The sequence below is a fragment of the Sciurus vulgaris genome (genome assembly GCF_902686455.1).
Source record: "Sciurus vulgaris genome assembly, chromosome: 10".
Taxonomy (NCBI): Eukaryota; Metazoa; Chordata; class Mammalia; order Rodentia; family Sciuridae; genus Sciurus; species Sciurus vulgaris.
This window is the reverse complement of record NC_136470.1, coordinates 115,528,035-115,549,127: the sequence shown is the minus strand read 5'-3', so window position 1 is coordinate 115,549,127 and position 21,093 is coordinate 115,528,035. Positions and strand designations below refer to the sequence as shown.

General features: G+C 53.3%; 2 protein-coding genes across 3 annotated transcripts in view; both read right to left on the bottom strand.

Moving 5' to 3' along the window:
- Window positions 1-6,512, bottom strand: GNAT1 (G protein subunit alpha transducin 1). Its single transcript, XM_079155619.1, has 9 exons — window positions 6,106-6,512; window positions 4,869-4,911; window positions 4,619-4,760; window positions 4,363-4,520; window positions 4,135-4,263; window positions 3,813-3,942; window positions 3,383-3,536; window positions 3,080-3,271; window positions 1-644 (listed from the first exon to the last, which is right to left on the bottom strand). The coding sequence occupies exons 1-8, from the start codon at window positions 6,209-6,211 to the stop codon at window positions 3,081-3,083; spliced, it is 1,053 nt and encodes a 350-aa protein (XP_079011745.1). The 5' UTR covers window positions 6,212-6,512; the 3' UTR covers window positions 1-644; window position 3,080.
- Window positions 6,513-8,069: 1,557 nt separating this feature from the next.
- Window positions 8,070-21,093, bottom strand: part of SEMA3F (semaphorin 3F) — a 29,015-nt gene continuing 15,991 nt past the window's right edge. The window contains exons 3-19 of one of the 2 annotated variants that reach the window (XM_079155495.1): window positions 18,874-19,034; window positions 18,704-18,766; window positions 18,479-18,598; window positions 17,641-17,733; window positions 15,992-16,085; window positions 14,316-14,435; window positions 13,947-14,086; window positions 13,716-13,830; window positions 13,482-13,551; window positions 13,166-13,310; window positions 11,952-12,174; window positions 11,311-11,399; window positions 11,148-11,189; window positions 10,806-10,963; window positions 10,540-10,607; window positions 10,125-10,258; window positions 8,070-9,447 (exon numbers count right to left, since the gene is read on the bottom strand). In XM_079155495.1, coding sequence (XP_079011621.1) covers window positions 9,037-9,447; window positions 10,125-10,258; window positions 10,540-10,607; window positions 10,806-10,963; window positions 11,148-11,189; window positions 11,311-11,399; window positions 11,952-12,174; window positions 13,166-13,310; window positions 13,482-13,551; window positions 13,716-13,830; window positions 13,947-14,086; window positions 14,316-14,435; window positions 15,992-16,085; window positions 17,641-17,733; window positions 18,479-18,598; window positions 18,704-18,766; window positions 18,874-19,034 — 2,246 coding nt within the window. In that variant the 3' untranslated portion in view covers window positions 8,070-9,036. The remainder of the gene's footprint in view (window positions 9,448-10,124; window positions 10,259-10,539; window positions 10,608-10,805; window positions 10,964-11,147; window positions 11,190-11,310; window positions 11,400-11,951; window positions 12,175-13,165; window positions 13,311-13,481; window positions 13,552-13,715; window positions 13,831-13,946; window positions 14,087-14,315; window positions 14,436-15,991; window positions 16,086-17,640; window positions 17,734-18,478; window positions 18,599-18,703; window positions 18,767-18,873; window positions 19,035-21,093) is intronic. The other variant, XM_079155496.1, reaches the window with a different exon arrangement.

Genomic DNA, 21,093 nt, shown 5'->3' with positions numbered 1-21,093 from the left:
AAACGTAAAATGGTATGCAAAAAATTAAACAGAATTGTCATATGATTCACCCATTCAACTTCTGGGTATGTATCCAAGAGAACTGGAAACAGAATATCAATGATATAGTTGTACACCCATGTTCATAGCAGCTTTATTCACAACAGCTAAAACATGCAAGCAATTCAGGGATCCATTGAAAAGTGAATAAACAAATGTGGTACATCCATACAATGAAATATTATTCAGCCTTTAAAAAGGAAATTCTGGCTGGGTGCAGTAGCACATACCTGCAATCCCAGTGATTCAGGAGACTGAGGCAGGAGGATTGCAAGTTTGAGGCCAGCTTCAGCAACTTAGGGAGACCCTGTCTCAAAATTTAAAAATAAAATAAAAAAAGACTGGAGGTGTAGCATGTAACTCCATGGTAAAGTACCCCAGGGTACAATCCTCAGTATCAGAAAAGAAGAAGAAGAAGGAGGAGGAGAAGGAGGGGGAGGAGGAGAAGAAGAAGATGATTAAGAAGATTATGACATGGATGAGCCTTAAGAACATTATACTAAGTGAAATAAGCCAGTCACGAAAAGAAATACTGTACGATTCTACTTATAGGTACTTAGAGTAGTCAAAACCATAGACAAAAGTAGAATGGTAGTTGCCAGGGGCTAGGAAGACGGAAGAATGGGGAGTTATTGTTTAATAAGTATAGAATTTCACTTTTACAAGATGGAAAGAGTTCTGGAGATAGATGATGGCAATGGTTGACCAACATTATGAATGTATTTCATATAACTGAAATGTACACTTAAAAATGGCAGATGGTAAAGTCTATATGGGAATTTCACTACAGAAAATGGAAAAAAACTGCATAAAAACACAGATTGGTAGATATTTTCCCTTATGCTTCAGGTTCTACTCTGTCTTGGTATGCTCCTGTTGAATTTTGACATTGGGTTCATTGTTGATATTTTGCACTAACTCTGAATTTTTAAATTATCGCATTAATATACTATTTATCTTGGTTACTGAATTTTTTGGCCATCCCCTTACATTTTGTAACAAATATGAGGTCCTCACTTGCCTTACCCTAATCCCAGCCATAATTATGTCCCAGCTTCAAGAACTTGCATGAATTTCCATCACCTTCTACAGAAAGCACAGGCCCTCAGCCTGGTGTTTGGCACCAATTCACTGTCTCTCCACTCCATTTCCCCACTTCCCTACTCCTGCTCCACTGAGCTCCCATTTCCCTGGTCTTATCCAATCAACAGAGCCTCTACCTCAAAACTCACTTTTGCTCCCAAGCTATCCCAGTGGTATCTATAGGATATCCCATAGCTCCACCCCTCAAGAGGCACAAGTTGGCCCCATACTCCCAAGAGTGTCCCCAATATATCAGGCCATGCTCTCCTTCCTAGAAGGGGTCATCTTCCCACTTAATGTATAGTCCAGCATTGGGTACTTAATAAATACCAACAATTCATGATAATTAAGCCCTCCACCACCCCCTCCAAGAAAGGACAACTGGGACCTGATGCAAAAGTTTATTGCTGAGTCTGCTGTGCATCTAGAAAAGGGAAGTGTAGACTGTGTTCTGGTTTGGCCAGACAAAGCTCTTTATCCCCAACTATAGCACACGTCCTGTCCCATGGGCATAAGCAAAGACATGCTGCTTGATGAGGAAGGAAGGAGCAGGAGATTGGGGACATGGTTTTTTCCCTGATGGTTCAGGCATGGCTCTCAGTTTTCCCTACCAAGAAATAGGCCCTGGATAGAGAGGGCAAGAGGAGCTATTGGTGGGGACAAAAGGGTTACCTGGGTTTGCCTGTAACCCCACATGAGGTAGACTCCTTTGGGCACAGCCTGCACCTCCATCCTATCCTGAATCTTCTGCCTGATCAATAGGAGTCGGACTCTGCCCCCAGCCACCCCCTAGAACAGCTTGACTATTGGCCAAGGTTGGTGTCAACAGTTCGCTCCCTCAACACACCATCCCCCTGGCTGACCAGCCTGGAATACTGTGTATATGTCGGTGGGTGAGGTGGGGTATGGTTCTGATCTGGTGTCCAGGGACAGAGGAGGCAGATCTGAAAGGATGTGAGCTGGGGGTATTCTGAGTCTTATATTTGGGGAAGGGTCCAATTTATGTTTCTTACCAGCACCAGGGACTCCTAGCTCCACCCTGACAGTCACTAATTTATCTATGTGGAGGCTTCCCAGCTTGGACAGACCAGCTTGAACTTTGGATCCCTGAAACTGCTGAGGGACAGTCACTGGCCACTGAGTAGACAGGTGTCAGACTTGCCACATGGAGGTGGCGGAGCTGAACTGGGCTGCTGGTAAGCAGCAGGCCTAATTGGGGGAGGGAGTACCTCAAGGGTACCTTCATGAAAGTGTGGGAGGGAGGGCTGTTTGCTGAACCTAAACCTGCAAGGTGAGTTGTGGGCCCCCGAGGGCAGGACAGCTGCAAGAGATTGGTCAGTTGGGCACTGCTGAGTCACTGTGAGCTCCAGCTGCCCCAAGTACTTCCATGTCCTAGCTGGGGCTGGCTGCTGTGGGTCCAAGAGGCCAGAGCAGCCAGGCAGTGAAGAGCAGGGGTGGGGTTGGGGACATGGGGGAGGATCTGTGACTCAAGGCTCAGGGTTCAAGGCTTTGGTTTGTGGCTAATGGGGCAGCAGACTGGAGTCCAAGAGTCCTAGAGATCTGATAGGGGGATAGAGGTGGGGCTACTAGGCAGCTAGGGCTACAAGGTCTCAGGGCAAGGGACATGCATCAGTTCAGTCATCTGTGAAGAGAGAAGGAAACTAAGTCAACAGGGTCAGCATCCCTGAGATTCAAATTGGTTTAGGCATTTTGCTGGGGGATGCCCGGCAAGATGTGACACCTGGGGGAGACAAGGTTGGGTCACTATATTAAATGGGTGGAGCTTTTGCGCTGGGGGAGGGACCTGTGGGCTGTGAAAGGAGCCTGAGTAGACCTAGTGGGCCCTGGAAGAAGTGTGGTGGGGATATTGGGGCGGGGCTCCAGGGAGTAGGGCAGACTCTAACCAGGAAGACAAACAGGGAAGAGAAGACAGCGTCCAGCAGCGAGGATCCCCCACCTCAAAAGAGGCCGCAGTCTTTGAGATTCTCCTTGATGATGATGTCGGTAACAGCATCGAAGACAAATTTGACGTTCTGTGTGTCAGTGGCGCACGTCATGTGGGAATAGATCTCCTTTACGTCGCGTCGCATGTTGAGCTCCAGGAACTGCACCTTGATGTAGTTACCCGCATCCTCGTACGTATTAGGCCCTGTAGCAGAAGGGAGCGCTCACTGCCGGTCTCAGCCCTTCCTGGTGGGAGGAGCGCGACCCAGATCGTGGGAATGGGTCGCCGCCTGGTGGCAGGGCCGGGGACTCTCACCGTCGTAGTCCGGGAAGCAAATGTTTAGGGGTGCCTTTTTTATCTTCTCGGAGAAAACGTCTTTCTTGTTGAGGAAGAGCACGATGGATGTGGTGGCGAAGTATCGGTGGTTGCAGATGCTGTTGAACAGGTGCAGGCTCTCGTGCATGCGGTTCTGAGGAGAGCAGCGGCTGTCGGGCACCAGAGGACACCAGCAACCGCCTTCACATGGGCGGCGCCCAACACACCCGCCCAGAGTCTTCGGGCTCCGGGGCACGCGGAACCGCCCCGCTCCCAGCGCTTTCAGAGAACCTCCGAACTGCCCCCTCCAGCGGGGCTGCGGGCTGCCTGCTTGCCTCCTTCAGACTGCCCTGGAAAGACTCTCTGTTCTCAGGCGCTCCCCCAGTTCCGCTTCCTTCCTCAAACATTCAAGGTCCGGCGTGGCACTCACCACTTCGTCGTCCTCCACCAGCACCATGTCGTAGGCGCTCAGCGCCGCGATGAAGATGATGCAGGTCACTCCCTCAAAGCAGTGGATCCACTTCTTACGCTCCGAGCGCTGCCCGCCTACATCGAACATTCTGTGGGGCATAGGGGACCTGAAACCGCGCATCCAGCCGCCCACCCGGGATTCCCTTTCCTCCTTGTGCTGGCTGGGGAGCTCTCAGATGGGATTGGCATCTGGGGGGGCCGGACCTTTCTGTTGGCAGGGCATCCGAGAAGGGGCAGGGAGCGAGTCCCGCGCAGTGCTGAACAAGGGCGTCGGATCTTACCGGAAGTTTAGATCCTTGAAGGAGAACTGCGTCTCGATGATACCTGTGGTCTTGACACGAGAACGCAGCACGTCCTGCTCAGTGGGCACATAGCCGGGAGCCACCAAGCGCTCCAGGTCCGAGAGGTAGCTGCGGGGACGCCCGGGCGTGGGTGAGTGGGTGACCTACAGGGGCGCAGAAGGGTCCTGCCCGCGCCCTCGCGCCCTCGCGCCCCGCCTGCGCGCTCACTAGCCAGCGGAATCGTTGAGCTGGTACTCCGAGGCGCGTTCGTAACAAGCCTGGATACCCGAGTCTTTCCACAGCCGCTGAATGATGTCCGACATCTCCTTCGGCATCGTGCCCTCCTCGATAGTGTCTGCCATGTGCATTAGTTTCCGGGCATCGTCCTGGAGGCAGGGTGGGATTGGTAGTTGATGATGGTGAATTTGAGCACAGTGAGGTCCTCCAGTCCCCCGGGGCCCCACCAGCCCTCCTCCTGGCGCACCTGGCGCGCAGGGTCTCCGTACTGAATGTTGAGCGTGGTCATGGCCCGCACGATGGCCAAGATGGATTGCAGCGTGTTGCCATAGATGATGGCAATGAATTCGAGGCACTCTTCCAGCGAGTACCCGTCTTGGTGGATAATCCTGTGACCAAGGGGATCAGAGTCAGCGCTTCGTGGGGCAGTAGTGAAGAATAGGTCCCGGTGTGCTTGTGCCCACCCCCAGGGGTTTAGGGAGGGCAGGAACACTCACTTCATCTGCTTGACAATGGTGCTTTTTCCGGACTCACCCGCTCCTGAAAGGGAAGCTGCGCTTTAGAACTGCACTGATCGCCTCCCCTTCCCTCGAAGAGGTGGGTAGATAAGTTAGCTAGGTGAACCCTCTTCCAAGGGGCCTGAACACCAACTAGATCCCTAGTCATATCTGCCTCCACCCTACCCACAATAAACATATAAGCGCTGTCAGAAAAACGTTTGTAAATGTCAGGTCAATGACGAAAGGGAGCCAATGAGGAAAATCAGAGATCTTAACTATCCAGGGGAATTCCCAAGACCCTGGTGTTAGTATTCTTCATTAGGCTGTGAGACCAAAATAAAGAAATCCTGGAGCTCCACTTTGTGGGACTCTCTGGTACTGCATGCACAGGATTATTTGAACAGCTTCAACCCCTGACTTTCACCAGAAGGCCAGTTGTCTTCTAGAGGCTCAGAGGGAATTAGAGCCTTTGGAGGCAGAGAGGACATAGATGACATCCCTTTTGAGCTGCCTCCTTGGGAACACTGGGCACAGTTAATGGGATTTCCAGCTTAGTTTCTCTGTCTTTCCCCTGGGGGGCCCTGGTTTAGTCCTCTGCCTACCTCCAGCTGGTTGGCTGGATCCTGGAAGACTTGGGTGGAGCCTGCCCCACCCTCTTAAAACAGCCCCTTCCCCTTGGGGGTTTAGGAAGTGGCCTTGGTACAGGCTTAGATTAGCCCCATCTCTCTTCACTATCCATGGGACCATGAACTCTGGTTTATCTATTCCCCACAGTACCTTTCCATTCCCTTTAGCTGCTTCGCAGGTCTGCCAACAATAAAGTTTTGGCATCTGAGGGTCATTGTTTGGGGATCTGGGTGGTCCTAGAGGATCCCTGTTCCCAGGATGACTTCTTCCCGAGGGAGCAGCCCTATGTGAGGCCCCTGGTTTCTAAGTGCTGCCCAGCTGGCCTGTTAAGTGTGCCTCCTACACACTTGTGCAAAGTATGTTTGGCACAAACTTCTGCAGTGGGGAGATTGCTCTCTGGAGATTGCCATGGGATGCCCAGCCTGTGGGAACTGGGACATCACCTGTCAGGTCTGGCATTACCTGGCCAGGGCTCCCACACTGTATCCTACCCCATCATAGACTTTTTTCCCCCAAATAATCCCTACCTCACGTAAGGGCTGCCCACTTGACTCCAGGTTGCTGACTCACAGCAGCTGCCCTTCCCCACCAGGGCCCGCACCCCTACCCAGAAGCAGTAGTTTCACAGTTCGAGCATCCTTCTCAGCATCTTCTTTCAGCTTCTTTTCCAGCTCTCTGGAGTGCTTCTCTTCAGCGCTGGCCCCAGCCCCCATGATCCCAGCAGCAGGTGAAGGGACAAGGTGAGCAGGTGGCTTTTCTGGATGGAGGGGATCCCAAGAACTTGGCTCAGGCCAGCCTCTGGCCTCCAGGGACTCTCTTCTGGCTCCAAGACTACCAACCAACTGACTCTCCAGGGACCTGTCAGGCCCTGGTGGGGGCTGCTTAGTGGGATTTGGGAGTTAGGGGTGCCCAAAGGCCAATCAGAGGCAAGGACAGGTGAAGCCAGCTCAGTCCCCCAACCCTTCTAATCAGGCTGGCATGGCCCCAATCCCTCAACTGCTGACTCTGCATCCCTCCAAGAGGAGGCCTGAGCAGTACTTCCCCAGCCCCACAACAGTAAGACATGTTTGGTAGGGTAGACCTAAGAAAGGGAAGGACAGGACCTGGAGCCCTGGGGGTGAGAATGGCAGGAGAAGGGAATGGAGAAGCAGGCATGGATCACCTGTCACTTGCCCAGCATTGGACTCAGCACTGCTTGTTCCTTATTTTTAAGCTCATGTTGGTCCTAGGAGATGGCTGTTCATATCATGAGCCCTATTTTACTGATGAGTAAGTAGAGGCTCACAGGGTTACACTGAGGTAGTGGATAAGGAGGTGGTTAGCTCCAGAGTTCTATGCCTTGCTGGGAATCATGGTGGAAAAGGTGTGCACTACATTTACCCCATACCAATGGCTATATCTGACCCTGAGCAGGGCCTCTGCATGCTTCCAATGACCCTGGTCAGCATGCACATCAGCTACATGTACTTGAATTGTGTATGTATATGTGTGCTATTGTATTTGCAGTGCTGGGGCTCACCAGGGCCTCACACATACTCTACTATTGAGCAACATTCCCAGCCCCCTATGCATTTCTTTTCATGGACAGATGTGCTTGTGTGGGTTCACTTGTGTGCTTGAATGTGCACATGCATGTTCTTGTGCAATGCATGTTAGAATGCACCTGCCTGTGTGCATGTGTGAGCACAGTTGTGTACCTGAGCATTTGTATGGGGCTGTATGTATGCATACATACTTGCCTCTGCCTATGTATACATGTGTATTTTGGTGCAATGAAGCCTTTGATCTACAGAGGTGGCTCTTCCAGTGCATCTTTTCCAGCCTGTTGTCAGATGGGGGAAACTGAGCCCTAGAGCAGGTTTGGTACCCCCAAAAGCATGGAGAAGTGGGGCTCTCCATAAGGTCTGCTCCTATTCTGGCTCTCGAACCTGCCTAGGGGTACCTTTCTGATGGGGGTCGGGGGGAGCTGAAGCTCTGTTCAGCTGCAGCTCATTGTTGGTGAAGTGGTTCAGGTTGCACCTGCAGGGTGAGTTTGCAGGCTCAGATTTCCCACCCCCAATCCATCAGAAAACCCAAATCTTCAGCTCTCCAGCCCAGAGCCTCTTGACTGGACTCCTTCCCTGAAACCTGGATGCCATTTAGTATTTAACTCTGCCACTGACTCAGAAGACCACAAGGGGGTGCCAGGGCCCCAGACACTGAGCACTGAGGCTGTCTCTAAACAGGATACATGGGAAGTAGACACTGGCTCTTTCCATAAGCTGGCAGCTTTGACATTCGCCCTGTTGGATGAAAGGGGATCTATCTAGGAGCAAGACTATTTCATTTGTGCCAGTTTCCGCCTTTAGGTTCCACCCCCCATTCCCACATTGTAAGTGGCCCCAAAAGTCTCTGAGACCCTTTGCACTGCCTAAGGGCTAGATTAGTGCAGGAACTCAGTCTCCTTAAACCAGACCTGGTTTCAACTGAATTTTTAGAAGTGGGACCAATCTGCCCAAGTGGCTCCCCTTACCCAGTAGGTATGGCCCTAACTCCTCCCACCACCACCACCACCAAGGAGAGAAGTCAAAGTCTAGTCCCAGAGCCAGTGTTTATTAGCAAGATGGTACCCAAGAGTGATTGTGATCTGGACAGCAGAGGGCTGCCAGGGGCCCCCACCCACCTACCCAACTGCCCCCAGAGCTATTTACACCCATTGCCTAAAGTGGTGGGCAGAAGGGGGCCCTGGGGAGCCCCTACAAGCCCCAGGCCTCCACAATGGCCCCTCTCTTCTCAGGACTGGGGACTCCTTTCAGCCCTGCCTGCACCTGACCCCATTTCTATTTTCCCGACCTCCAAGTCAAGGTGGCTTAGGAAAAGCTAAGGAGGTAGAATGGGGTAGCCCTGCTCTGTCCAGGCAGGTAGGAGAGAAGGGGCTGAAGGTCCTGCCCCACCCAGGTAGGACTCCTGTGCCCAATAAATAGAGAATAAATACCTGGGAAGGGCTGGCCTCGACTAAGTGTCCCCAACCCAAGCAGGGGCCAGCTTCGTGTGATGACCCCTTCTTCCCTTCTGAGTTCCCTGAGCCCCCATACCCAGACTCCAAAGCAGTCCTAGCATCCGTGCCTACACCATAGCACAGCTGACAGCACACATTGACAAAGATGTATGGTCCATGGCCCTTCAAGTAGGGCTTGCTCCCTCCCTGTGTTCTGTAGATCTTGGCAGCCTTCAAACAAGCAGACTTCCAGCTGAGTCTGGGGATTGTGCAGTTCTGGACTGGCCCTGCCAACACACTGGACCTGGTTAGTTGGGTTCAGTTTTCTGCCATTTCTGACCAGCATGGGTCTAAGTTCTGGATGAAGCTGCCGCTGAGGAAGGCTATGTACAACCTACCAATAAATACTGTCTTTGTAGGGGCAGGGTGTGTATAGAATATAGATATTTTTATATATATATATATATATATATATATATATACACACACATATATATATATCTTTTATATTAAAAGGGACGAGGGCTAGACTGGCCCAATGCAGGGCTCAGGCAGCTGACCTCATGTGTCTGGAGGGTGGTGCCGGCGATTCCGGGGCTTTTTCTGGTCCTGGGGCTCCGGGGACCTGGGCACCTCTGGAGCCTCCCTGGGGCTGGGGGGCACATGACGCCAGTAACCCTGGCAGTACTGGTGAATGAGGCCCACTTCTGGCTGGGCCAGCAGCTGAGCCAGATCCTGGTAAGGAGGTGTAGGGAGGCCCACGCCAGGGGGTGGTGGGGCGCTGACAGCCAGTGGGGGGAAGAGGGCAGCATGAACAGCATCCTGGCCCAGTACATGCAGCTGCACCCGTGTGACGATGTGCTTGAAGTTGTTCTCAGTGGCCGTGCAGGAGTAGAGGCCATGATCACCGAGCTGCAGGGCGCGAAGCAACAAGCCCTGCTCTGTACGCAGGAAGCGGTCCTCTGCACGGATCTGCAGGGGCAGGGGCGGGGGCTCAGCAGGTGGATGACCACTTTGCTGCCCTAGCCAGCTTCCAGATGAGACCACCTTTGTGGCCATTCCAAGTAGAGGTACCCATGTGGAATTTCCATATACCAAGAAAAACTTACATGAAGTTTCCACATAATGAGAAATATGTGAATAAGGTATTGGCATATATTTCCATTTCAGGAGGGATGACCCTGCAAGGGTTCTATACAATGAACGAGAGAATTTTGGAGCACGCACACAGAATTTTCATTTAATAAGAATACCAAATGTGGCACCCACATAGAATGTCCATGTAAAGAGGGACACCTGTAAGACTTTTCCACAAAATGAGGGCTACCACAGAATTTCCATACATTAGAGCTCACACGCATGATATTCTGTACATGGAATCATACCCCAATGGAGTATGCATATGAAAGTTTCATGAAGAGGCATGCCTATAAATGGTTGCTATATAATGACGCTTATCCTGCAGAGTTTCTACATAATTAGTTTCACTCAAATTATTTCCATATAGGGAAAGAAGAACCCATATAGGGGTTTCATAGCATGAGGGTGGCCCCAGATTGGCTCCTACACTACATTTCACCCACATGGAATTTATACTGTACAAAGGACTCCCACATCCATGGTGCAGCACTGTGGGCATAGGAACTCACCTCTCGGCGTCGGTCACCAGGATCTCGCTGGAACAGCCACTTAACAGTGGCTTGGGGTGAGCGGGGCTGGCATTCAAGGAAGGCTGTGCTGCCCACCACACCGTACTGCACGGACTCCACAGCATTCTTGTTGGCTGTGGATCAAGTGAGCACTGAGTGGAAGCAACCTTGCCCCAGGCAGACTGGGGAGGGGCAGGTACCCAGGGCACCTACCCTCAAAGGCAGAAAGGCACCACTGGGAATTCACTCCTTGAGGGGGTGAACAGGGACATCCTAGTCAAAAACCCCCAGTACCCTCACCCACAACTAACCATCTTGAGTCCTTACCGTGGGGACCCTGTAGGGAGCTCCATGGGCTGCATAGGGCTGTGCACTATGAGGAGCACCCCATGGAAGGCACAGCACACTCACTCACCATTGGAGTTGAACCCACGGCACTGCCTGATGGGGTTCCCATGCCGGACATCCTGCCGTCGACTCCGCCTGGATGAAGATAGCTCCTGAGGGAGTGTTCCCAGGAAGCATGCCCCCTCAGGTCCCTGTATCCCCAAGACCCCAGGGCAGAGCCTCATGTTCCCAGGGCAGTGATGTCTTACCCATACACCCTCCCAGGGCCATGTCACATCTACCTCCATATGCCCAGGACAGGGGCTAAAGTTCCAAGTATTTGGGGATCCACACCTCTTGGAGGATGCTGTGTAGCGGGAGCAGGATTGGCCATCCCAGGCACAGTAAGGGTCCCGGGCAAGGCAGCAGTCAGCACAGGCAGCCCCATATGCCTGGCAGCGGTGCAGGCTCAGGTGTGTGACACCCACAGCTGAGGCCACATACAGTTGTTGCTGGGAGCAGGGGCAAGGGCTTGTCAGTTCTTTTCCCAAAGACGGCCCATATCAGCAGAAGTTGGGCTGGACTCCTTTTCTTCCTTGTTCCATGCCTTAGTTTCCCCATCCCTATGCCAAAGGCATAACACCAAGGGAATGTGGGTGCCATCCTGACCCACAGCCCACACTGCCAAAAACTCACCCTCTTGGAAGAGATGGTCATAGTCTTAATGGGTGCTGGGTCCTAGAAGAAGACAGGGATCAGCTTGGGACCTTGGGACCTTCTCTCTTCCCTGACTTAGAGGTCTAACATCAGAGGCTGGTACTGGGGAGGGTCAAGACGGGGAAGACAGGACCACACCCACCTTGAAGACCTCCACCTCCTCCAGCATGAGCTCCTCCACCTCCTGGTCATCCTTGGGCAACACAATGACCTTCTGCACTGTCCCGCGGTCTGGAACGGGCCGGGCAGGACCTCAGTGGGGCTGGGGACACTGGGGAAGGGGCAAAGCTTCAGCCCCTTCCCCACCAGGGCCCCAAATGTCCTAGGGCAGTGCAGCAGGCATTCCTTGCTGAGGCTGAAGTATTTCCCTGGGTCTAGGATAAAGGGGTCTCAGCTGGGGTCTGCCTCCCCTCCCCCATTTTGGGCCCTGTTGAGAATAGGACACTGGGGCATTCCCCTGTGTTGGGAGTTGCTGAAACCTTGGATGCATGTTAGTATTTGGATCTGTATATCTTACACGCCTGCCATCTGTCTCAACCCCTTTTCTGTCACGCAAGGGCTACAAGGTGCCCAGTGTCCCTGCTCCTCTGAGAATGGAAATGGAGTTTTCCCATCCTTAGCCTCAGCTATCCTGGCAAAAGGGAGGTTCCCAAAGATGAATATGACAGAGCTGACCTTGATGAGCCCATAGTAACCCATACGAGGGGAGGTTCCAGCCCCGGGGACCAGCACCACCCACCCAGTGGGCCCAATGTGGAAGGGGCTGGGAGCAGTAGTGGGTACCTGTGCCCAGGAAAAGCACCTCATAGCGCCCATCGGCTGCATCCACCTGGTCCACAGCGATAGTGGTGAGACGGTAGGGAGCACCCGTGCGGACCACCAGTGGCCGCCGCTGCAATGGGTACACGGCCTGGTACATAAGTGGGTGACTACGCATGAAGTTGATCACTTCATCAGGATAGTCTTTGGTGGACTTCATAGATGGTGTGAAGGTTCCGCCAGGACACTGCAGGTAGGTGATGCTTGTCAATCCCAGGCTGCCCAGGTGGGGCATATGGACCCATTAGCTCAGGAGAGGCCTCTGTACTGTCTGTCCCCACCACATCCACTTTCCTGCTTTCTACCCTACACAAGGCCTCTCTGTGGGTTCTGTTGTGCCAAGGTCCCAAGGTCACACATAGTCAAATCTTTGGCCTCACATACCATGACCTTGTGGCAGCATCTGGCCAAACTGACTACTCCCATCCCATGTACTTATGCCCACCCTGCTGTTTCCTTCCCTTTCTTTCTGGCTGTCCTTGGGATCTTGCCCCTCCCGCTCCTGCTAAGCTGGGTAGCAGGCACTGAAGTCATCCTAACAGACTAGAAATGCTCTCCTCTTCCTTAAGGCTATCCTTTCTGCCTGGGGCTCAACCAGCCCACTACCCCTGTCATCCTTCCAACTCCAAGTTCACCTCTAGGGGGAAAGCTGTCCCTGACCTTTAGAGAGCCCAGCTTCCCCATGCCAGTCCTGACTCCATGGAGTGGCATCTACTGCTACATTAGATCAGATCATGTCTAAATCTCCTGCTGCGTCTCCTGAAGTGAATATCAGCAAGATGCCTCCCATTGCCATAGAGACCCTACAGGCCTGGCCCTGCTCACTCCCCACTTTCTTGCCCAGTATTAACCAGTAGTAACCAGCTAAGGTGACTTTCAGCTTCCCTCCAACTTTTGCTTGGAGATTCTTTCTTCTAACTTTCAGCTCCCAAATAGTCCCTCAGAGGGCCTTCCATGGAGCGTTCTACCACAACCAATCTCCCATCCACATCACAGGATCCTGGGTATCTCAGCTCCTTCACAGCCTGTGCTGTACATAAATGGTGGGTTTCTGAATATCATGGTCCACCTTCCCAACTGGTTGTAAGCTCCAAGATGGTGGAGCCCATGTTTGGCAGACCCAGAATATGCCTCTTAGAAGGAGATGAAGGTGACAGACAGGGTGAGCTGGGGCTTACCGTGCCAGGCCGGGGGTAGGGCATCTTCCCTGAGAAGGGCATCCATTGGTAGTTGGGGCCCTCCTTGTGGGCAAAGGGTCCATTGAAGACCATGCGAATGTCAGCCATGGAGTAGACACACACGGCAGAGCCTCGGAATACGGAGCTATGTGCAGGGCAGGCAGCTGCTGTAGGTGGGTCAGAGCCTCGGCCCAGGGTCCCCTACCCTCTCCAGCTTGACCCAACCCCACAGCTTGCAGGCAGGCTGGTGTCCTCCAAAAGTCATAATACCCCAATCCTATTACCCTGTCACTGCTGGCCTCAACCCCAGCCTCACCCTGAAGAGGTAAAGACTGCATAAATGACTGGGTTCCTCACGTCCTGGGTCTGCTGGACAAACACATCCTCTGGGGACAGAGAGAGAAGGTACTGGAAGCGTATCTTAGGCAGGAGCCCCAGGGCCCTTCCCATTCCTGTCCAGGGAAGGGGGTCCACCAGAGGTACCATGGCCATCCATTCACCCTCCATCCCTCTGTAGCCATAGGACACTGCCTGCCCGCTGGGCACTCACGGAGCTCATCAAAGTGAGTTTCAATGCCATCCTCTCCTGGTACAGAGCAGACAAGCCGTGCCTTTAGGAATGTGCTCCACTTGTTGACCAGACAGCAGTGACCTCCATCATCATTCTGGGGGTGGAGAGGAGGTCAGGTCAGACCAGCTCACCCACTCCCAAAACCCTGCTGGGGTGAGCAGGGTTGAAAGAACCAGAGCTGGGCCTGAAAGGGGCCCCATGGATGCATACCAGGCAGATGCGTCCAATGCGGGCATATACAGCAGGGCTCTGCGTTGCCTCTGCTGACCGCTCTCGGAAGAAGAAGTAGAGCTTATCATCATTGCGTTCTGCACTGTCAGGGATGAGCTCAGCGTGGATGAATGAAGGGTCTGTGGGTGATCAGGGTTCAGCTGTATAAGGCCCTCTTCTGAAGATACCCATTTTCCCCAACAGAATCCCTGGCCAAGTACAAGAACACCCCTGACTTTTTTCCAGACAAGAAACCACCCTTGCCCCAGCTAGTGGCAGGACAAAAATTCCCCCATGTAGGCTTCTATAGGATCTCCTTGCCACATCCCAGACATGCTGCCTACCCAAAGTCTTGCAGATTGTACTCACCATTGAGCCACCGGGAGTTATACTGATCAGTACGCATGGCTGTCTGCTTTCCAAGCGTGCGGAAGATAGCTGCATCGGTGCCCATAAAATCGATGTACACACCAGCATAGAGTTCCTCATCTGTGGGTAGCCAGTGGGTCAGTCAGGAGCTGTCCTTTGCTAGGGCCAGGGCGTGGCCTCAGTAACCCCCAGGCAGGGTCTCATGTCCCCCCTCAGGCTTCCCAGGGTGTGACTGCATCTCCAATAGGATGCTGGGAAGTGTTTAACATCTGGCTCTGGAAGGGTTGGGAATGGTAGCCATGAACTCTGATCAGTAGCAACAGCCAATTTCCATGATCAAATACTCCCACCACAGCTGATTCTGAGTTGTTAACACCCCACAAACAAGATTGGGAAGCAGTGACATTACCATTGTATAGTATTTCTATCCCATAGATACAATAGATGTAAATAACTCCAAGAGCATAGATACTAATAAAATGTAGTAAACTAATTAGGAAGTAATAAGCTTTGAGTAATACCTTTTGTTGTTGTTACCTTTGTTTTTATGTAATTTATTTGATTCTAAGTTTTCTAATTTTATTTATTATTATTATTTGAAATTTTTTTCAGTGCTGGGAATTAAACCCCAGGCACTCTACCACTGAGCTACATTCCCACCCCTTTAATTTTTTATTTTTTAAAATTTTGAGACCAATTCTCATTAAGTGCCCAGGCTGGTCTCAAACTTGTAATCCTCCTGCTTCAGCCTCCTGAGTCAATAGGATCACAGGCATGTGTCACCAGGTCTGACTTGATTCTAAGTTTGTATAACTTAATTTTAAATAATATTTATGTTTAACAACTGGTTCACAAAATTCCTGAAAATGTAACCACTGAGCTGGCTCCAGCACACCAATTCATGTCTTCCCTCTCAGACTCTCCAGGGCAGGCAGGCCCTGTCTTTCCCTATCAGACTTCCTGGTCTGGAGCCTGCCATCGGGCTAAGACCTTCTCATTCATCAAGAGGAGGATGAGTCCTGCCCGCTGCCCCAGGGGCCTTTCCCAGGCTTGCAGATGGTACAGTGTCCAGCAGCTGCTTTGCAAGGCAGTTTGGGTTGGGCAGCCAGAAAGTAGGCAGAGTGCCTGGACCAGGGGCAGGATCCCCAAAGTGGTGATCCCTCAGGGGCAATAACTGTTCTTGAGCCAGATAGGACCTCTCCTCAGAGAACCTTCAGCTCTTCCTGACCTGCCCAGTCAAAAAACAAGCTCTCCCCAGCTGGTCACAGGGTCAGAACTCTCCACTGGTGCTTCCACGTGGGCCTCTCTCAGCCTCTGCACATGTGGAGAAGCTATGGGCTGCCTTATATCACCTTCAGTACACATTCAACTTTTCTCTTCTAGGTAGCCTATGGCCTGGAAGATTCTGGACTTTTCACGGACCATACAGTGTGTTTTCAGGGAAGGACCTGGCTCCTCAGTGCCTCCATTCAGCCCCTCATACCATCTAGTCTCTGTTCCTCAGCTCCCACTGGGGTTTGACTTGAACCCTTTCTCCCTGCCAGGTAGGGCCCCATGGGGGGCTTCAGGGATAGCCTGGTCATGGGCTCTGCCCTGGGGTATTGATCCCCCTCCCTGCTCAGGTGGCAGAGGCCACATATTCAGACTTTAGATCTGGGAAGGGTGGGGGCACTCACTGATGAGAGCTGAGGCTGTGTCCAGCTTGGGGTCGTAGGGACACTTGCCCTTCCCTGACTCGAGTCTCTCAGGCTCCAAGTAGAAGATGTAATCCTGCAGGGCAAAGCGGGGCTTAGCAGTGTCCAAGTCAGACCCATAGCCAGGAAGGGCATCATCAGATTATCAGATTTTTAGGGCAAGAATGAGCCCCCAGGGATACCCTGAGCCCACCCCCTAGAATCCCCAGGGTTCTCAGGCTTATACTCCATCCGGTCAGGTCTCTTGGGGCAGGGCCATGCTGTGGTTCCAAGGGAGCTGCTTCCTAGTCTCAGGTTTCAGGCAAGACCTGGGAATCAAGTCTCAGAAGGTTTGATCTTGGGGGCAATGAGATGGGCATGGAGTGGGCTTGTAGGGGCTAAAGCCCCTCCATGCCAATTGGCTCAGGAAGATGGTGGCCAAGGCCCCTTTGGGTCACAGAGGTCTGAGTATTTGAGTTATAGCTTCCTGTCTTGGATGCAAGGAGAGACTGCAGACCTGGTCAAGGTAGGGGGCACAGGTCAAGGGCCTGGGGTCCTGTACTTTGCCATCAGGTCAGACCAGGCCAAAGAGCTCTAAGATTACTGTGTCCCCAGGCTTTACGCCCTACCTGTAGTCCTCAGGGTAGACAATAGGCCAAGGCCTTCCTGCCTCTCAGCAGAACCCCCAGGCTCCACATCTCCCCCTGGGAGCCAGGAATTGGGGGATCCAGCCCAGAGCACACGGAATTCACAAAGTCCCAGTGCCTCCCAGCCCAGCCTGGAAGATGATAGGAGGGGTGATAAAGGCACTGGAACCAGGATGAGCTCATGGGCTTGGCAGGAAAGGCAGGGAGAAGGGAGGGAAAGGGGAGAGGACAGAGATAGAGGCAGGAGGAAGTGTCAGCAGGTGGCAGGATGGTGATGGGAAGGTGCACACAGGCCCACTTCCAATTACACTCTGCATACATAACTTCCTGCACACACAGGAGCTGCATACACAGCTCTACACATGTCACCACCATCACACGGAACCCATGGCTTACACCCTGGACACACACTCATGGAATGGAATGACCCGACTTTTCAGCACTCCCCACCACGCGTGCACACACTCTATCATTCACCGGCAGCCCCTGTCCCCCTGCCCGCCCCTGCCCAGCCCCAGCTCACCCAGCCCAAATCTGAGTCCTGACTAGTGAAGAGACATCACCTCAGAAGAAAGCCCCTATATGTGAGTGTGCAGGGCACCAGATGACCCACAAAAGGCATGAGCATGAACACCTAGCAGTCATGCATCAGAGTGCATGTATGTGCCATGTTCCCACTCTGAGCAAAGGGTGCTCAAGTATATGTTGGTATGTGCTCATGCAATCTCCACACGAGTTCTCAGGGTGAGGCACAGCTGCTCCCAGGTCTCCTGTCTTCCCCACCTAGTAGCTTCATGATTTCTTGCCTGCAGGGGTCATACTGAAGCTGACAAGAATCCAGCTGGGACTGCTTTCAGAGCCTAAGGGTACTACAGGGGAAGGGGTGGGAGTTGGGTGGGGAAACAGAGGTAGAGGGGAGCCCCTGCTGGCCTAAAGGGCAGGCCCAGGATGAATTGACCTCAGAGGTTGTGCTGCCTGGCAAAGGCCTGGAGGGATGAGGCCCACCTGGCGTGGGGCTGTGGGTGTCGGACGGAGGGCACTGTCCGTGGCTCTGCTGCCGCGGCCTCTGACCACCTGCGTCTGGGTCCATGGTGAGGCCTGAGAAGATGAGGAATAGGGGTTAGAGCTGGGGATGGCAGGGGCTGGGGGAGCGGGCTTGGAGCTGCCAGCCTCTCACACCACACAGGCCAGGAACACACATGAGCACATGGGCCCCCAGAGTACAGATTTGCATGTGTACATGCACACATACGCACAGGCTTGGCACACGCCTACCCACACACATGTGCCTCTTAGGTCCAGTCACTCTCACACATGCCCTATGAAATCACAACAGCTCACATACATGCCCACATGGAAATGGAAAAGGGCAGAAGCAGGCAGGGTGGAGTAGAAGGGGAAGGGGCAGCTCCCCCCAACCCCTGGACCCAGAAGAGGAAGACAGCTGCTCCCCAGGCCGCATGGCAGCTGACCCAGGCATCCAGTCTCCTGAGGCCTAGGTCCCTGCCAGGACCTCTGGCTTGGCTGCAGGGGCACGATCCACAGGTGTAGGCAGCCAAAAGAACTGTTGTCAGTATATGGGGCAAGTGCTTACTATGTGCCAGGCACAGTGCTAAGAGCTTGGGATCATTAGCTCTCTGCCTCCGCCTCACACCGACCTGTGAGAAAGGCAGTTGTTAGCCCCATATTCAGGTGGAGAAACTGAGGCTCAGAGAGTTGAACAAGGTCACTCACCCATGGTCACAAGGTTTGGAAGTAGTAGGGCTGGGGCTCACGCCCATCAGGACCCTGAAATGCAGCCACCAGTGGGGATAAGATGGGGCCATTGTGGGCCAGGGCTTACCTGAGCGCGGCGGCCACGATTCACATAGGTGCACATAGGGTTGTAGGCTCCTGTCCCACACACATACAGGTGTGTTCTGTTCCAGGGCTGAATGAGCCTGACGAAGTTACCACACTCGCCCTGCGACCAGAGAGAAAGCTGAACAAATGCAGATAACTGCCTGGTCCCATTCCTTCTCAAGGTTCACTCACCCTGCTTCCCACTTGTGAACACTACAACACTCACATTGCCATTCTTGCCTGAGAGCACGCACTCCTCAATGCGCTGAGGGGAGGCCGCCCAGTGGATCTGCCAGAGATGGGGGTCAGAGGGTGCAACCTGCTGGACAGGGCCCTGTACCCTCAGGTCCCATGCCCTCATGCCCCTCCATGTCCCACTTCTGAGATGGCCCTTACAATGAGGGGCTCACGGTTGATGTCATGAAGGTCCAGGGACAGCACATAGTCCTTGCTGCCCACATACATGCGGTCATGGTCCTCATCCTTGAGTAGAATTCGATAATCAGTGGTGTTGAGCAGGAAGTTGAAGAAGTGGGCAGTGCCTGTGGCTTTCAGCTCTGTGGGTGAAGGGCAGGGTACCAGTTAGGACCTTCAGGTGACCATCCAGCCACATTCCCTCTGACAGAGAGGGCACTGATACCAAAGTGTCCCTCAGGGACCCCTCCACACCATTGTCTTAAGTCTCTTAAACTTGATCTCCCAGGGCCTCTGTAGCTTCTTCTCCAGTCTCGGACAGGCTGGGAAGAGAAAGTGGGACGAGTAGGCAGGTCAAGGAAGGAGCCACACCCAAAGCTGATTCATAGACAACCCTAACCAGTCACAATGAAAGGGCAGTGGGTACAGGCATCAGGATGGCATCAAAGCATCTTTACTCAGTGGGGGTTAATGCTCCCACGCTCAGGGTGGGGCCAGCTTCCTATAGGAACCTAAAAGGGTTAATGAGCAGGTGGGAATGGGGGTCAGGAATATCCAGGACATCCAGCATGCAGATGCTGGCATGAAGCCTGGATGCCCACCAGGCAGAAGGCACAGTTGGTGCACAGCAAGGTCCCCACCTGGTTTGAAGCAGGTTAGCAAGATGCTGGAAAGTTCTGCAGGAGTCATGCTGCCCAACAGACCTCTGGCTTTACCCAGACTCCAAAGGTTGCTAATGGTGTAACACTCAGGCCACTTTGAACCAACCAGAAGAAGAGGGGAAAGAGGCTCTCTCCTTAGTGCCTGAAAGTCCCCAGGGCTGGGACAGAGTCCAGTTGGGTCCTCTGTTTTCTATTTTGCGTAAGTTCAGCAGCCTTGGTCCCCTTGCCCCCAGGACACTGGGGAAAAGTCCTCTTTCTTGGGGAGGAAGAACAAGAGGGTGCTCACCCAATGACAGACACAGGACTTTGGGAGCTAAGGGGTCCCCCTGGTAAGCTCCTTCTCTGCCCACCCCCACCTGTTTTTAGTTCAGCAGGAGACAGAACATGTGGTGAGGGTGATGGATACACACATGCACAGGGGGCTGGCATGGCAGCACAAGGAAGAGCACACATGTATACACATGGTACCAGTATGCACACACCCACATCCTACAACAGCTGAGGCACTCAGCCAATAACCCACTTCACAGGTGGGGCAATCAAGAGGGAGGCCTGGGCCAGGCCTCAAGGCACCTGGAGGGAGAACAGCTGGGATCTAAGGCCCTGGGCACAGACTAAAATTGGCACCAGCAGATGTCTGTCCTTGACTGGCCTGGTTGACCCTGACTCCAACCAAACTGTGTGCCAGGGACCCTAGGATGGGCTGGGGACTTTGCCTGAGAGCACCTTCAGACAGGAGCTCCAGGATGTGCTGGGCTGGGCATGTGGGGTAGTTGAGATGGGCTGGGGACCAGGAAGATTCAACAGCCAACCCGGAGTTAATGTCTGGTACTAAGACCTCACTCTAAGAGGCTAGAGGGTCAAGACATGACTATGCAGCAACAAGGGAATACAGGTGATGACCTTGTCGGGTTGCTGGGACTCAGGGATGCCAGGATGCCGAGGGATCAAAGGGCCGATCCCTGCCTGGCTATGGCCTAACCCGCCTGTCCGGCGGCGCCTCTGAAGTCCTGGGCAGGGCAGCCTGGGCACCTGTCCTGCACCTGTTGTTGGGCCACTCGGAGTCCCCTGCCTGGCCACCCCATCATAGTGACAACAGGAAAGTAAACACTCCCCCACCCTCCAGGGCTGGGAAGTGGCCAGAGAGGAAGTGGGGCTGCCAGCAGAGCCCCTCCAGGCAGGGACAGCCCGCCAGGGGTTATTTATACCCCGGCTGGGGGAATGGCCTTGGTTATGCCCTTACTCATCCTGCTGGGCTAGGGGGTACTTTGGGGACAATGGAGGGGTAAGGGGCAGAGCTCAAGTGGCCACCTTCAGACGTAGCACCTGAGATGGGGGGAAGCTTCAGACATCTAGCTCCCAGGGACCCAAGCAGTCAAAATCCCTACCCTCTACCCCTTCCCAGTCTTGGCTTCCATAATCCAGACCCTCCCCTCTGCTATGCCATGACTCCCAGGGCCCATGCCCCAAGTCCAAGAAGACCCCAACCCACTCCCAAAGCCCCAGTACCCCCAAGTTCCAGCTCCCTCTGAGAGAAGGG